This window comes from Phaseolus vulgaris, chromosome 8, assembly GCF_051622355.1.
Source record: "Phaseolus vulgaris cultivar YP4 chromosome 8, ASM5162235v1, whole genome shotgun sequence".
Taxonomy (NCBI): domain Eukaryota; kingdom Viridiplantae; phylum Streptophyta; class Magnoliopsida; order Fabales; family Fabaceae; genus Phaseolus; species Phaseolus vulgaris.
Genome location: NC_143505.1, coordinates 8,159,921 through 8,175,765, shown reverse-complemented (window position 1 = coordinate 8,175,765; position 15,845 = coordinate 8,159,921). Strand labels below are relative to the sequence as shown.

Genomic DNA, 15,845 nt, shown 5'->3' with positions numbered 1-15,845 from the left:
CTATTGTCCTTGAAATAATAGTTCAAAATTTTCAAAAGTAAAAAAATCATTAAATCGAATATTTAACGTAAAATAATTTTTTTCATTTATTAATTTCTTAAAGATGAAACAAATCTTAAATTTCAGCAAAAGATCTTTCGATGTATCTTCTAATCGCCCAAAAGGATGACTCCTTAACCATAGCAATTAAAAGGAACTATGAAACATAAGACACCAAAATCACACAACCTTCCGAATAAGGGATAGGGGGGCTTGTAAGAAGAAATAGATGAGATTGTAAAAATTACCTTTTCTTTCCTTTCACTGTGTCCTTTCCTGAGACATTCTTCTTTTAAAGGACGTTTTTAAGCCTGATTTTTACAGAACTATAGTACACTTACTTACACTCTATTCTCTCCCACACTTTTTCTATAGATCGTGGATCATTATTAACAAGTCACCACTAAAATTCCACCCACATCAAATCGTTGGTGATTCAGATACCTGAGTCTGGGCCTCCTCCAACTTCTATATATTTACCTTCCTGTCCTGACCCAAGGCATTTGAAAAACTAGGCAAGCTATATGCCAACCTTGGCCGTGTGCTTCCCGGCAACATCATCTGTTCCTATATTTTGGATGCCCAGCATTTGTTTTCCACCACAGCAGTCTGCTCACCATCTCATCTGGAAAATATAGCCCACAAAAATCAGGACTGGGCACAACAAATTTGAACATATGAGGAGTCATCTTTTCTTGTGGTAGAGACAGTTAATTTTAATCATGTAGGAAGTGTGCGCACAATGACAAATACTGCTTTTCAAACCACATAAAAACCTGTATGACATGAAAATTTTGGGAACACTAACTTGTGACATAGAATCATGATCAAGGCAGTTGCCTGTTACAAAACTTAACTGCAAAAATCTTTGAATGTGGATTTCACTGAAAATCTACAACCACTCGCAAGAAAAAAAAATGATAAATGTGTACACTGACAGAGCATCCACGATCCAACAAAATCGATCCTTGACCAAATGAGGCTCAATGATTATACAAACTAAAGTGAGGCAATGGAGATTCCTATGCACAAATGGCCAATAAAACTAAAGCCAAACTGCAATAATTGTTCACAATTTCTATCTAACTCTCGATCCATACGGATACAAGGATGGAAAGATCCTTGTTTCAGGTTTAACTTAGAACCAGCAAATTATGTTAACAGTACTTAGTAGCCGCCACCAAAAGACATTTTAGTCTGTTATTCACAACTTACTATATTACAAGATGCAAAGCTGCGTTTTGGGGAAGACTTCCATTATTCATCACTAAAATATATAGCCGTCTACATAAACAAAAGCATGAGTCACAGAAAATTATAAAGACAGATTCATCTTGAGGGTACACGTCGTAACAGTCGAAAGTTAACTCATGTTAACTTGCGACATGCAACTAGAGCTCTTTGAAAAGAAAAACCATCTTCAATGTTAACAAGACCTCGTCTATTTCAAGTGTATGTTCATCATTCTAAGAAAAAAGCACTGAAACAGTAGCACAAATTTAATAAAACCGATTAGTTTCTTTAAGAAACACATTTAAATAAATTCCTATTCTATCTTCACTTTCCTATCTTTAAACTTCTTACGTCTTTCCATTCCGCATACAATTAGAGTAGACTATGCCTAGTGACATACACCCCTTAATATAACAAATGAGGGTGAGGGCACCAGAGCACAAATGATACTTCATTATTCAACCTAGTACCAACTTGTGCTATAATTCTTGAATATTTTGTATATCTAAGCCTTCTACCACTCGTCAGGCAACTTCTGGATCTATCCTGATTCACAAATTACCACTTAAATTAAAAAAGGATGTCTTATGTATTGGTCAATTTGCAATCTAAAATGAATTTATTCTAGGATAATGACAACCACCAACTAGTGTGCTGAAAATAATATTAGAGAAATGAAAAATCATTATCTGTGATTCAAATCCCACACATGATCGTGACACAGCAAAATCGTGCAGATCGTCAAATAAAATCTAAACCTAAATAAAAATTAATACAATTAAAATTTCAGCTTGTTATAATTAAACCCTAAAACCCACAAATATATACACACACACACACACACACACACACTTGAACGGAATAATATGAATGAAAGAAGATTTTTATTCAATTGAATTAATTGAAGGAGTACATTAGCCTTTATATAGAGAGAACTCTAACCCTAGAGTAATTATTAGAAAGAAATATTAAGAATCTTCTAGAGCTTCTAACAACTTCTAGTAGAACATTAAAATCCTACTAACAAGAAGCTTCTAGTAGTACCTTAAATATCTTACTAACAACACTCCCCTCAAGCTAGTGAATGGATATCTATCATTCTCGACTTGCATGATCATGAAATAGTTCAATGGGAAGACCTTTTGTAAACAAGTTTGCTAATTGAAGCTCAAATGAGACATAAGGAGTAGTGATAAGGCCACTATCCATTTTCTCTTTAATAAAGTGTCAATCTATATTTGTGTGTTTGGTCCTATCATGTTGAACTAGATTGTGAGCAATACTTCAGCCTTTGCACTAGACCTTGCAATAACATTTTGTTTCTTACTTCTCCAAGTCACCAAATTTCCATACAAGAACATGATATATCCTGAGGTGGATTTCCTATCAACCTTGCATAATTTGCATTAGTATACACTTTCACTCTTAATTTTTATTCCTCTTGAACAATAATCCTCTCCCTGTACTTGTCTTCAAATATTGAAGGATTCTATTAACAGATTGTAAATGTCTCTCCCTTGGATCATGCATGAACAGACTAACTACGCTCACAACATAGGCTATGTCAAGTCTGGTGTGAGCCAATGAGCTTCCCCACAAGTCTTTGATATTGGCTTTTATTCGTAGTAAAATTGCCTCAATCACTTCCAATTCTATGGTTTTGTTCTATAGGAACCTTAGTGGTCTTGCAATCAATCTTATTTTTTTCTTTAAGATCAAGAACAAACTTTCTTTGGTAGATAAAGATGTCTTTCTTCGAGTAAGCTTACTTCTATCCCAAGGAAGTACTTTAATTTCAAGATCCTTCATTTCAAATTGAGTAGCAAGCTTTTCTTTCAAGATTTGTTTTTCATGTTCATCATCTCTTGCAACAATCATATCATCAGCATATACCAAGAGTAAAGTAAGTTTAACTTTTGGGGAATGCTTGATGAACAGGGTATGGTCACCTTGACTCTATTGATACCCCATGACTACTTGAGTCCGTACAAGACTTTCTTCAACCTGTACACTTTATTCCCTTCTTCAAAAGACCTAAAACCTAGAGGAATTTCCATGTAGACTTCTTCCTCTAAATGTCCATGCAGGAAGATATTTTTCACATCAAATTATTGTAATTCCCAACGAAAATAAGCTATCAATGAGAAAATGATTCCAACAATATTCATCTTTGCCACTGGAGCAAATGTTTCCTCATTAGTTATTTTAGTACTATGTACTTATTTGTTTTAATTATTTTGGTAAATTATATAATTGAAATATTTTTTTCACATGAAGTAAACTCTTGTGAGTTTACGTAGACTCTCAAGTTTAATAACCTTGAAGAGAAGTATTAGGAGTACTAAGAGTAGAGACATCCATACGAGATGTGTCAGAGAAGTATTAGGACTACTAAGAGTAGTATATCAATATGAGATAGTTATTGTTGGACAAAAGATGACTCAAGAGGTACAAAAGACTATGCTTTGAAAGAACACTCTCCTTGAGGTTGAGAATGCATGTAAAAAGATTTAGTTTCATCAAAAGTGACATCCATGGAGGTTAAAAACCTTCGACTTGGAGGATGATTACAATGATATCCCTTTTTATTAGATGCATAACCAATGAATATACATTTAATAGCTCTAGGATCTAACTTCCCACGAAACTGACAATGAGCATGGACAAACACCTGACTATGAAGACTAGAGAGAACTAGAGAGAAAGGGAATAGATGGAAAGAAGGAAGACATGGTTTCAATGGAACTTTGACCATTTAGAACCTGGGAGGGTAATCGGTTAATAAGATAGGTAGTAGTGAGGACAACCTTGCCCCAATAAGATCTAGGTACATCTAGAAAAGGAGTGTTTGTGTTACCTCAAGAAGATGCCTATTTTTTCTTTCAACAACGTCATTTTGTTGTGGTGTATCCACACATGTGAATTCCTAAACAATACCAATTTCGAAAAGGAATTTAGAGATATAATTATTTACATGTTCCCTTCCATTATCAAAATGTGAATGTTTAATTGACTTCCCAAATTATGTTTTTATCAAATGCAAGAATTTGACAAGTTAAAAACTTCATATTTTTCTTTCATAAGGAAAATCCATGTAACATGGGTACAATCATAATAAAAGTGACAAACCATTTAGCACCAAATATACGAGAGTTTGATGCAGGCCCCCAAACATCATAATGAACCAAATCAAAAGGATTTGTATTACTAGGAGGATATGTGGCATGATGGTGCTTAGCAAGTTGACATACATCACATTTAAATGATTCTTCAGACTCTTCAAAAAATAAAGAAGGGAACATAGACTTTAGAACAAAAAAGGATGAATGTCCTAGACATCGGTGGACAAGCCAAATTTGATAGGGCCTACTAGTAGTGCAAGATTGGAGACACGAGGTAGTTTGTGTTACATCGAGAATATCCCTATTTTTTTCTTTCAGCAATGTCATTTTGTTGTGGTGTATCCACACATGTGAATTCCTAAATAATACCAATTTCGAAAAGGAATTTAGAGATATCATGATTTACATATTCCCTCCCATTATCAAACGTGGGCGTTTAATTGACTTCTCAAATTATGTTTTTATCATATGCAAGAATTTGACAAGTTAAAAACTTCATATTTTTCTTTCATGAGGAAAATCCATGTAACATGGATTCAATCATAATAAAAGTGACAAACCATTTAGCACCAAATATACTAGAGTTTGATGTAGGCCCCCAAACGTCAGAATGAAACATATGATGTTAAAAGAGATGAGTAGAGGTCATATGGTCTAGAACCCAAGAGTCCTTACATAAATTTTTAGAAACACTAAAAGAGGAATTGGAGTTATTACCAATCATGGTTAGGGAGCAAGTACCAGAAAGGTGGCTTACTAATAGACTCCACGAGAGAGACTTTAGACGTTCAATTTCAGCACGTAATGTAGGCATCCCATCTTCAAATGAAGAGGATGGAGGAAGATCAACATTTCTTAGTGGAGTTGTCATGCTTAGATATATAATAAGGATTCCTTAGTCTCCCTCCTAAGTAAAACGAAACAGTAAAACATAAAGCTCCAGTGACTGCTCTGACAACGGCGACGAGTGGTGATAGAACCACCAATTGGGTGCACTTTGGGTGCACTTCAAGCAACCCTAAAAAGAACTTTATCTAAGACGGTAAAGAAAAAATGCAGAAACAAAGCCCCCAAGATCGAGAGCTCTTATACCAAATTGAAAGGAATACTCTGAATGACACAAGATTTTTATAATTGAAACACTACATCAACCTCTGTATATAGAGAACTTTAACCCTAAAGTAGTGTTATCACTTTTCGGTTATGGCGGCACCATGGCAAAAGGCGGTGGCGGATTTTCTTACCACCACCACAAAAAGGCGATGGCAATGCGGTTTTCTCACGGCGACTGCTTTTGACATCTCGGGATGCTAACGAAAAACGGAAATATCAAAAAGGGCGGAGAAAAAGACGGTGGCAGCGGCGGCATACGCTTTAACAACAGCGACGCACGCTCTAACTGTCGACGAAAGAAGAAGGGACCGTGCAGTGCATGAAGAAGATGAAGACCCTAAACCTAATTTTGAAAAACCCTAATAATTTCGAACCTTTGGCCCATTCCAACTTTTAACTAATAAAACCCTAATTACTGAAATAAAAATTTGAATGTGTTGCGGCTGCATGAGCGGTTAAACCTAATTAAGAGTTCAAAACCTACTTAAAATTAGGTTTTGTTGGGCCTATTTTTGGCCCATTTAAAATATTATACTTATTGCAACCCACAACATTTTTTTTTATCTCTACCACAACACCTTCCACCATAACCCATTATATTTTCCGTTATAACTTTATAAAGGATTTATGGGTCTTCGATATGTTCCGTTATCCAATATCGATAGCACTGCTCTAAAGTAATTATTACAAAGAGATTTATAGAATCTTTCACAGTTTCTAACAACTTCAAGCAGTACATTAATACCCTACTAACAAAAAGCTTCTAGTAGTACATTTAATATCCTACCAATAAATAAGAAGCTTCTAGAAGTACCTCTAATATCCTACTAACAATTTTTAGAAAGTAAAATCTATGATGCCACGATTTACAATTTTGTGACCCTTTCACAATCCTAACCATAATTTCAATTTTAACTACCTTGATTGTGATAATAATAATAATAATAATAATAGCAAATAATAGGAAAAGAAAAATAGGGAAAGCATGCCCTTACCTGATAACTTATGCAAACAACTGCCACAAGAATGCATTGTGATGGACAAATACAAGGGAAGCCATTTCAATTGAGATTTCTGTAATTTCTACAAGACACGGGACAGTAACACAAGTTAACTGGAAACTTGTTGCCTTGGCCGCAAATTAGCCTGTCGTTTTCTCATTAACTCAGCTTCTCTAGCTATCTGGATGTCCGAAGGCCAAAAAATTTGATAGACAACTTTGCAAATGAAGCGAGGGAGCAATGACACAATAATTATAAGCAAAATTGTTACCCAATATGTAGGGGACCTTGCCAGATTATAAATAGTCCTGCAATGTTTTCAAGGGATCAGTTAGTTATATATTACACAGAACCCAACAGTACTGCAAGATCAATAATACATATTACATAATAATTATTAAAGGACACACGTAACTAACCAGTAGTTGGGAAAGACAGGTATAGAATCCAATATCACCATGCAACCATATGTAATGATTATTGATCCCCAGATGGCAAAGTGAGTGATTAATACCCAACGGTTGATGTCCATACCAAGGTGTACATTTACAAGGATAACAACTGCAATTGTCCACAAACTACCCATGCTCCATATGTCAATTGAACTGTCCTTATAGGTGAACAATGGGATGTAGAAAAGAACAAGGCTCTGCCATACTGTGTCAATCATAGTGATCCAAAATAATTGCATATTGTAAGCTTCTTGCCTGTGGCCTGAACCATACAGTTTTGGATACTGCAAGAGTGTCCTATGACTCAAGTCCTTATCCTGAATACCAACAATAATAGTAGGAACAGATGTGTATATCACAGAATAGAAAACACTACTCCAATCTGTCAACGCAGAAGTTGTAGAAAAGGCCGTGCATAATATATACCTAAGACAAGGAAAGACATTATTATTACATCAGAATGTTTAGAATCTCATAAAACCTGTAACTATAATTAAAATAAAGTAACTTTTATTTTATCTTTCCCATGATTTATGGTACATCCAACATATTACATATCAACAAGGATAGCAAACAGAGAGAAGAAATATATTTCCATACATGTTGGCATCAGAATATCATAAGATAGAGCTGTATAAACAAGAGTTAACATCTAAACATAGAAAAATCATTTTGTCAACTATCTGCACACAGCCAATTAATATCATCCGCAGAAAGTATAAATATTGAAAAACACATGCTTTTAATTCAAGCTTGTCCAAATGATTGAAAGAAAGAAGTTAAGAGCGGCCAACTCATACAAACATGAGTCACCATACATACCAAAATAACATCAACACAAAGACAGCATTGCGGTAGAAGTTGTACAGAACTAAATAGCCAACACGCTGATAATTCCAGTGCCCATGGACCAGAAGTAATTTTTTTAAAAACTGAAACTGTCCCATTGCAAAATCTGATGCCATCACTGCTTGGCGCCCTTCCTGCCCACATATTCCTACACCAACATCTGCCATTTGGATCATTGACACGTCATTGGCCCCTGTAAAAAGCAATTAGAACGAAAATGATTTAGCTCATATTAAATCAAATCTTATATTAAAATCCACCTGGCAACACCAGCGAAGCCTGGTGACCTCAACACTATAGGCAAATTATTATCAACCATCAACAAGGCTCCCCAAGAAAAACAAAAAACTTAAGTGTCATTTCATATCATTATAAAGAAGTTACCATCGCCTATGGCCAGTGTCATATCATCTGTGCGGCTCTTGATCAGATCAACAATTCCTGCCTTTTGCAAGGGTGCAACACGGCAGCAAAGCACAACCCTGCAGGAAATTGCTAGATCGAAAAGCTGTTGAAAGGAAAAAGGAAATCAGTAAATATATACCCTTAAAATTTTATTTAACAACCTCCATCTAAAGCAGTGTTATATTAATTAACGACAATAGCACAACTCTGAGAGAAAAAGTAAGTTTTAGATGTTCAATAAGTATTAATATTTTAAAAAAATTAAAATGAGGAAGGACAATTTTACCTCTGACTCCAATTCCTTCTCCAAAATATAAACCAAACTGTTTCCATCAATTATAAGTGCCAATGGAGCAATAGTTCCCTCTTCCTTTCCAGGAGTCCATTTGGGAAAGCCATTGGGAATATCAAGAAGATCACCATGCCCAGCATTGGTTTTGTGTTTCAAACTCCGACGACCTCCACTTGAAGATTTCACACCATATTTGGCTTTAGCATCAGCCAAAAGATTTCTACATTCGACCTCTGAGGTGCCATTTATAATAATCTGCTGCATATCTCCACTAAGAAGTTTGCAGGAAAGACCAATTGAAATTGCTGTCTCTTGCTTATCACCAGTAAGAACCCAGACCTTGATTCCAGCTTGCCGTAGAGCCTCAATGGCTTCTGGTACACCCTCCTGTAGCTTGTCCTCAATTCCAGTTGCTCCAAGTAACTTTAAATTGCTTTCTATAAGAGCTGCTGTTTGCCTTAGCTTAGTAGCTCGGTCAGTCAACGATGTACTTGCCTCCTCGTACCGGCTTTGCCACTCCTCAAGTTCAGCATCAGAAAGATCCCTGGAGCCAATTACAAGAGTGCGCAAACCTTCTGAAGAATATTCATTCAAATGGCTCTGAGTTGTGTGCTGTATTCTATTGTTACTCTCTCTGCCATTTTCCAAAATGCTAAACATTGAAGAATCAGCACCTTTGACTAACACCTTTACCGCATTGTCAGGAAACCGAATAACAACAGACATTCTCTTTCGCACACTATCAAACTCATGCAGACCCAATACATCCAATCTATATATCACAGAGATAATAATGTTATTGAAATATTTAGGTTATTCAACTACATAATACAATTTACTAATTATATATGTGAAACATTGTCAAATCAAAACAAAGTAAAACAAGTAGTCCCCCACCAAAAAGAAGTCACTATCTACCTGAGTTTCTCACCGTTGACGTCAATAACAATATGTCCTGATGTACGTTCAAAAAGAGTATATCCATAAGCAGAAGCTGCAGAAACTAGAGCTTGTTCATCAGGAGATTCTCCCTGGTAATCAATGCGTCTAATATCTTCATTTAATCCAGTTGTTCCACAACTGGAAAATCCACCATCACCATGTATAGGGATTACAGTGTTACAAGCAGCCAGTGTAAGAAAAAACTCATGACCAGAAACTCTTTCTTCTCTATCTGCGTTTCCCTGCAACATTATCATCAGTTCAGAATCCACTGCAATTTCAGATTTGAGCTTCCATCTGCGTTTAGGAGTAACATCCGCAGCTGCTGCAATCAAAAGAAAAAGACTCTTGAGATATGCACCGTCATTTTTGTCAATTCATCATAAGCTTACAGATGATTTCTGATAAGAAGATGACAGCGTCTACATTAGACCAGGAATTCAAGATATAGAATCGAATCCTAAGTTACAGGCAAAGCCATTTCATGAAATGCACAAACCAGTCAGAAGAAATGTGAACAATGAATAGAAAAGTATAAGCTAACTCATAGTAAGCTCTTCCCCTCGTACAATAATTACAGAGATTTAAATATTCACAAAGCAATTTTGCAAGGTCTATCCCAGAATCAATTATAATAAATTGAATGAAAAATAACAACTAAAGAGCACATGTTATGTTGGCACCAATTCTCATGCCCGGCAGAACAACCACTATCATGGAAAGGCAATCAAAATTCATAACTATTTGATGCATTTCTCAGACTTTCACAAGAAATCTACATTTTCTGTTAATCTCAACCAGAAATAATTGTTAGCTTTCAGTAACAAGGATTTCAAAACTGCAGTGGCAAGGTAAGAAATAATGACACTATCACGTCATTAAACAGTATAAAACTAAATAAAATCTCAAGAGGACACTGAATACCTGTATTATCAACCATAGGCAAGGAGCTCCCATAATTCTTCCCATGTATGCTAGCCCTCCTGAATTCCATTTTGTTTTCTGTGAGTGTTCCAGTCTTGTCCGAAAATATATAGCGTATTTGACCCAAATCTTCGTTTATATTTAATGATCTACACTGAAACCTTGACCCAGAGCTGGCATCATACATATCCCTGTCTTCAATCATAAAGTATGACTGACCCAATCGAACCAACTCCATTGTGATATAAAGTGATATTGGTATCATTATCTGAAACACTATAACAGAACTCAAAAAGGAGAAAAATGCTTCCATCGGAATCCCATAATACTTGTATCTCTTTCCATTATCGGGTCCATTGGTGAAGTACCTTTTTCTGTAGTAAGGCAAGGTATCGAGCTGGTTCTTGTGGCGTACCAGCCAAAGACACATCCCAAGGGCCACAACCAAACACATGATAAAAAGAAAAACAGACAACCAAAGGGTTTCTCTGTTCATGTAACATTCAAGTCTGCTTCTCTTGGATGGAGAAGCTGCACTGTTCAGCATTGCTTTTGTTTCCTGTCCGGCATAAACTACAACACCAATTATCCAATCCGTGTTCTTCAGCTGGCAGCCACGCAGAACAATGTTTGACTGGCTAAGGGAAAACTTAAGTCCATTGAACTCCATATTGGCAGTGAACTCGTAAATATTCCGGTTCGGTTGCTCGCACCTAATTACCCCAAAAACATCACAAGATTCCGAAGCAACCACCGAAGCTGTTTCCTGCCTAGCATACCTTGTCTTCAAATTTGACTCTCCATCCAAATTCATGGTCTGAATATAGGCAAGCCCACTTTGATCACTCGTCCCCAACAAGACCATATCAGCCGGAATTGTCTCATCAGCAAAGATCTTCACAACCTCCCCAGCTTGTATTTTTTTCCACTTCTTCGATCGGAAATCACCGGACTGAAGCACCAAAGACTCCCGGTTGTTTTCATTGCGATCTGACCTGTGCCGCCGCCAATCCTCATAGCCATCCTTAATAGCCGTTACACAAAGCACAAACAACAGAGGGAAAAGAGACACAGTCCTCCCAAAGACAGCCAGCGGAGGAAGTTGATTGAGCGCTGCAATAGCAAGGAAATACAGATACGCAACCCTATGAAACTGAATGAAAAGATTCTTGGGCAAAAAGGTAACAAAGGTGTATCTACTAGTTCGGATCTCATTCCCGGTGAACTCATACTTGTCGTTGGTCTTCCTGGGATCATTGATATAGATCAACCTGGCACCATCCTCCTGAAAAGCAGGATCATCAAACTGCACACTCCTGTGCCTAATCCTCTGAGATTTACTATTCAACCTATCCTGCACATGAGACGCACCTCCGGATATCTCAAAGGGCACGCTCCGGCTATCAGCATCGTGCAGTTCCATTGCACCCCACGATGCAGAGCGCCGCCTCTCGCGCGTGGGGCATTCCCAGGGGAACTTCGACTCAACAGCACACGTATCAGAGCAATTACTATTACTAAACGACGCAGGGTGGAAGCTGCAATCGCTAGCCAAAACAGCCTCCTTGTTTCGTTCCTTCACATCCAAATCGCTGATGTCAGCAAGAGCCGCCTCGAACACCGAAGACGAGAAGGAACCATGGCCACAGAGGTAGGTCCGGGAACCCGATTTCCCGCGGCGGTGATGAATCACAGGACGCGGATCCGATTCCAATAGCAATGACTCATCAGAGCTCATGAATACTTCCCGAGCCGCATTGTGTGGAGACACCCAAACCAATCGAGCGTGGTGGAAGGGATAGTTAAACCCCAATCCATCCAAAAGTAACGAGATCTGAGACACGAATCTGATTCACCAGAAGGTATTCTCCATTAACACAAACAATAATTAATAAATAAACAAACAAACAAATAAATAACCTAGTTGGTGAATTAGGCCAGAATTGAGGGTGGAATTGGATTAGATTATGAGGAAGGTTGAGAAATGGGTTGATTGGAAGGGCGTGGTAACCCTAGAATGTGAGAATTGGGGTTGAAAGGGAAATGTGGTTGGGAGGAAAGAGAAGCGATGGAGGATTGAGATTTGGATTAGGGTGAAAGTGAGAGATGGAAGGTGCATCAGAGTTGGAGATGGCAGAAGAGAGAGAGAGAGAGGAACGGTGAACCACCAATAGCAATTAACAACACTAATAGCAATAACAGTACAATACCAATCCAATGCTTTGCTTTTCCCTTACTTCCTTTCTTCTTTCTCTTTCGCGTTTCTTCTCTTCTTCGGGCCACCACCATCCAATGCCATTACTGTCCATTCTCTTCCCTTCTTTTTCAATATTATTTTAATTAATTATCCATATTATTTTTTACTACGGGAACAGAGACATTAACGTCCTGTGTATCCGCATTTTTTATTTTTTTAATATTTTTTTTAATTTTTAAAAATAATTTCTCTTAATAACATTAAAATGAGAAGTTTAAGAGTAATGGAGAGAGAAGTTAAAAAATTATTTTATTAATTTTTGAAATTATAAAATGTCCAAATAATCAAAATAAATTAATACAATAAATTATTAAGTAAGGATAAAATGGAAAACAAATTAAGAGCAGTTAAGAGAGGAATAAGAAATGACACAATGATCATAATACAATAATAAAATTAAATATTAATATAAGGATAATATTAGAAAAAAAATTAAGAGCAGTTAAGAGGGGAATCCTCTTTATATATAAGTATAGATACACTTAATTATAATCTTTTTAATAATCCCATCTTCACTTAAAAATTATATATATAATTTTAGTTCATAAATGTTAAATTTTATAAACTATTTTTAATATATTTTATCCTAAGTTTAGTTTATAGAGATTATAAATGTTTCTTTTACATTTAAGGACTAAAATTGACTTTTTTTTACCATTTGAAAAGCCAACACATAAGTTCTCACAGCTTTTAGAGATTAAAAACAGAATTGAAATCATTTGTATGTATATTTATTTTTAGTTTTGGAGAATAATATGCTTATTTTGTGAATATGCTTCGTGAAATTTGATTTAGCTAATCTCATTTGATGGGTTTTTCTATGATATTTTAATTTGATTTTTATGAATTTTATTGATTCGCATCCCTTTCGGAAGATATTTTTTAAACTATACTCTAATGTATCTTATAAGATCCGAAATATAATTCGGGATTTTAAATTTTATGTTATTTTATCATACTTTAATTAATTGAAAAAGGTTATACTCAATTCAATCACAAACTAATTTTTAAAGTGAGTTTTGTATCTTATATATTATGATTTTATCATATTTTTAATTAAAGTGAGATGTAACAAAAATTTTCACACTAAGAAATTAACATATTAAGGATGAAATTAAATATTTGTGGATGATCCAATGGGAACATAGTAGTGGGTGAGACACTTCAATGAATTTGATTAGGATAAGCTATGAATGAGTCTGATCTAATCTTAATAAATGGATTTATGTCTAAATCAACATAACAAAACTGACTTGTAAAATAAGATTTGTAACTCACTTATAAATCATAATTTCGACATATCACTGACTCATATATGATTTCCAACACATTCACTAACGTTGATAAATGAAATGTCTATTAAATATTTGTGGGTAGTCTCATCGGAGTTGAGTAGTGGATGACACAACAACTCTAATAAATTTGACTACGACAAACTCTAAATGACGGTTTGATAGTGTAAATCTATGTTTAACTCAACTTCAAAGACTAGTTTATAAAATAAGGTTTGCACCTCACTTATACATTTCGATTTGATGTCTTTAGTCAATATAAGATCTAAAAAAACCTTTGAAATCAAATGGTGGGAAGCATTCTCTTTTTTTTTTTCGTGTGACTAAACCCTTCACTTACCTCTACCGAAATCATTTAGGAGAAAACACTACAATGATAAAACTCTTTTTCAAAACATGTAATGCATTTAAATAATTGTTATTTGAAATTTTTATTGAGGTTGGTGACTATGTTTCATTTCTAAAAAATTAATTCAAATTCATTATTCAACATAAGAAAGTCATGCCCACATATTACAACAAAATTGCACACAATGTCATTCATGCTAGATAAATAGGTTTATTCTCATATGAACTTAATTTTTTTACAATAGTGTTGAAATTTAAATTTATTGAAAGTCGTTATCATATAATAGCATAAAACATTTGACCTTATATTGATTCATGTCATCGGTTGTCTCATAATCATCACTATGGAAAGTAGTATCTTCATCCACAACTTCATCTTCTCGTCCTTCTCGACCAACTTGTGGAAAGTTATTCAAGCATAACATATGTTGCATACTTGATAATGAAGAAATTGAAAAGGTCTGTCAAAACTAGTAGTCATGTGAAAAGCACAAAGTGTGTTAATGGACATGGTGATTTAGACTCCTAGTAAAGCCTAAATATCAGATCATCATATTTCCTAACTTAATACTCACATTATATTCATACCAATTAATATTATATTCTTAATAATACATTCTCATACCAATCATAACATTGATCCCATCCCATTTTATTAAATTTATTAAAACATATCCATATTTCATGGTAAAATATTTGGAGTATTAGTAAAACCTTATATTATGATTATATAACATTTGAAGCATTTAAGAACAAAGTTGAGTGATTAAAACATGTTATGATGGAATATCGTGCGAATAAGGTCTCTTCAATTTGGAGATTCTCTATTAAAATTTCACTTGCTCTCGATAGTCAGTCACTTTGTTTAAATGGTCAGTGAAGTAATACTTAGTCGTTTGAATAATACTTGATCTCTTTAGCAAGAAACTCTAGTAATAGATCCTTACTCTTGACCCTATGTCGCTTGAATGAGATACACATTGCTTGAATGATATGTGCAAATACCGAAACTAGAATAGACATGTATATTTCAACTCAAGTGAATCAATATTTATACACATAACCTTTCAATAAGTTCACCTAAAAGTGAATTATATTATATACCATGATTTCAATTATGATAAATAATTCAAACATAGCTTAGTTACTCATAAATTACGTAAAGAAGTGAGTTTAAAGTCTAACTCATCCTTACAAAATTGGTTCACTAAGATGAGGTTTGCACCAACTTATATATATATATATATATATATATATATATATATATATATTATAAAATGACTTAATTTTTAGTCGATGTATGATCTCCAACACACCCCCACACTGAGGAATGTACATCTTGTGCGTGAAACTAGATATTTATGGGGGTTCAATAACGATCTGATAGCGAGTGACACAATAGGCCTAATAAACCTCGTTAGGATAGACTCGAATATCATATTAAGAAGTGAATTTAACCATAACTTATTCTCACAAAACATACTTAGTAAAATAAGGTTTACACTCACTTATATACTATAAATTGATCTCATAATCAGTCGATACAACATCTCCAACAACTTTTTATTTATTTAAT

General features: G+C 35.0%; 1 protein-coding gene across 8 annotated transcripts; it reads right to left on the bottom strand.

Annotated features, from left to right (window-relative positions):
* Positions 1-269: 269 nt before the first annotated feature.
* LOC137827157 (phospholipid-transporting ATPase 1) lies at positions 270-12,714 on the bottom strand. Of its 8 annotated transcripts, none has more exons than XM_068633378.1 (9): positions 12,583-12,714; positions 10,373-12,219; positions 9,425-9,773; positions 8,501-9,278; positions 8,194-8,317; positions 7,783-8,002; positions 6,928-7,386; positions 6,503-6,816; positions 270-664 (listed from the first exon to the last, which is right to left on the bottom strand). In XM_068633378.1, exons 2-8 carry the CDS (start codon positions 12,108-12,110, stop codon positions 6,618-6,620), a joined length of 3,867 nt encoding a protein of 1,288 aa, XP_068489479.1. In that variant the 5' UTR covers positions 12,111-12,219; positions 12,583-12,714; the 3' UTR covers positions 270-664; positions 6,503-6,617. The 8 variants fall into 8 exon arrangements, with proteins under 8 accessions (XP_068489479.1, XP_068489476.1, XP_090149846.1 ...); XM_068633375.1 differs by having other exon boundaries at positions 12,610-12,693; XM_090293720.1 differs by having other exon boundaries at positions 9,438-9,773; positions 12,610-12,693.
* Positions 12,715-15,845: the final 3,131 nt, after the last annotated feature.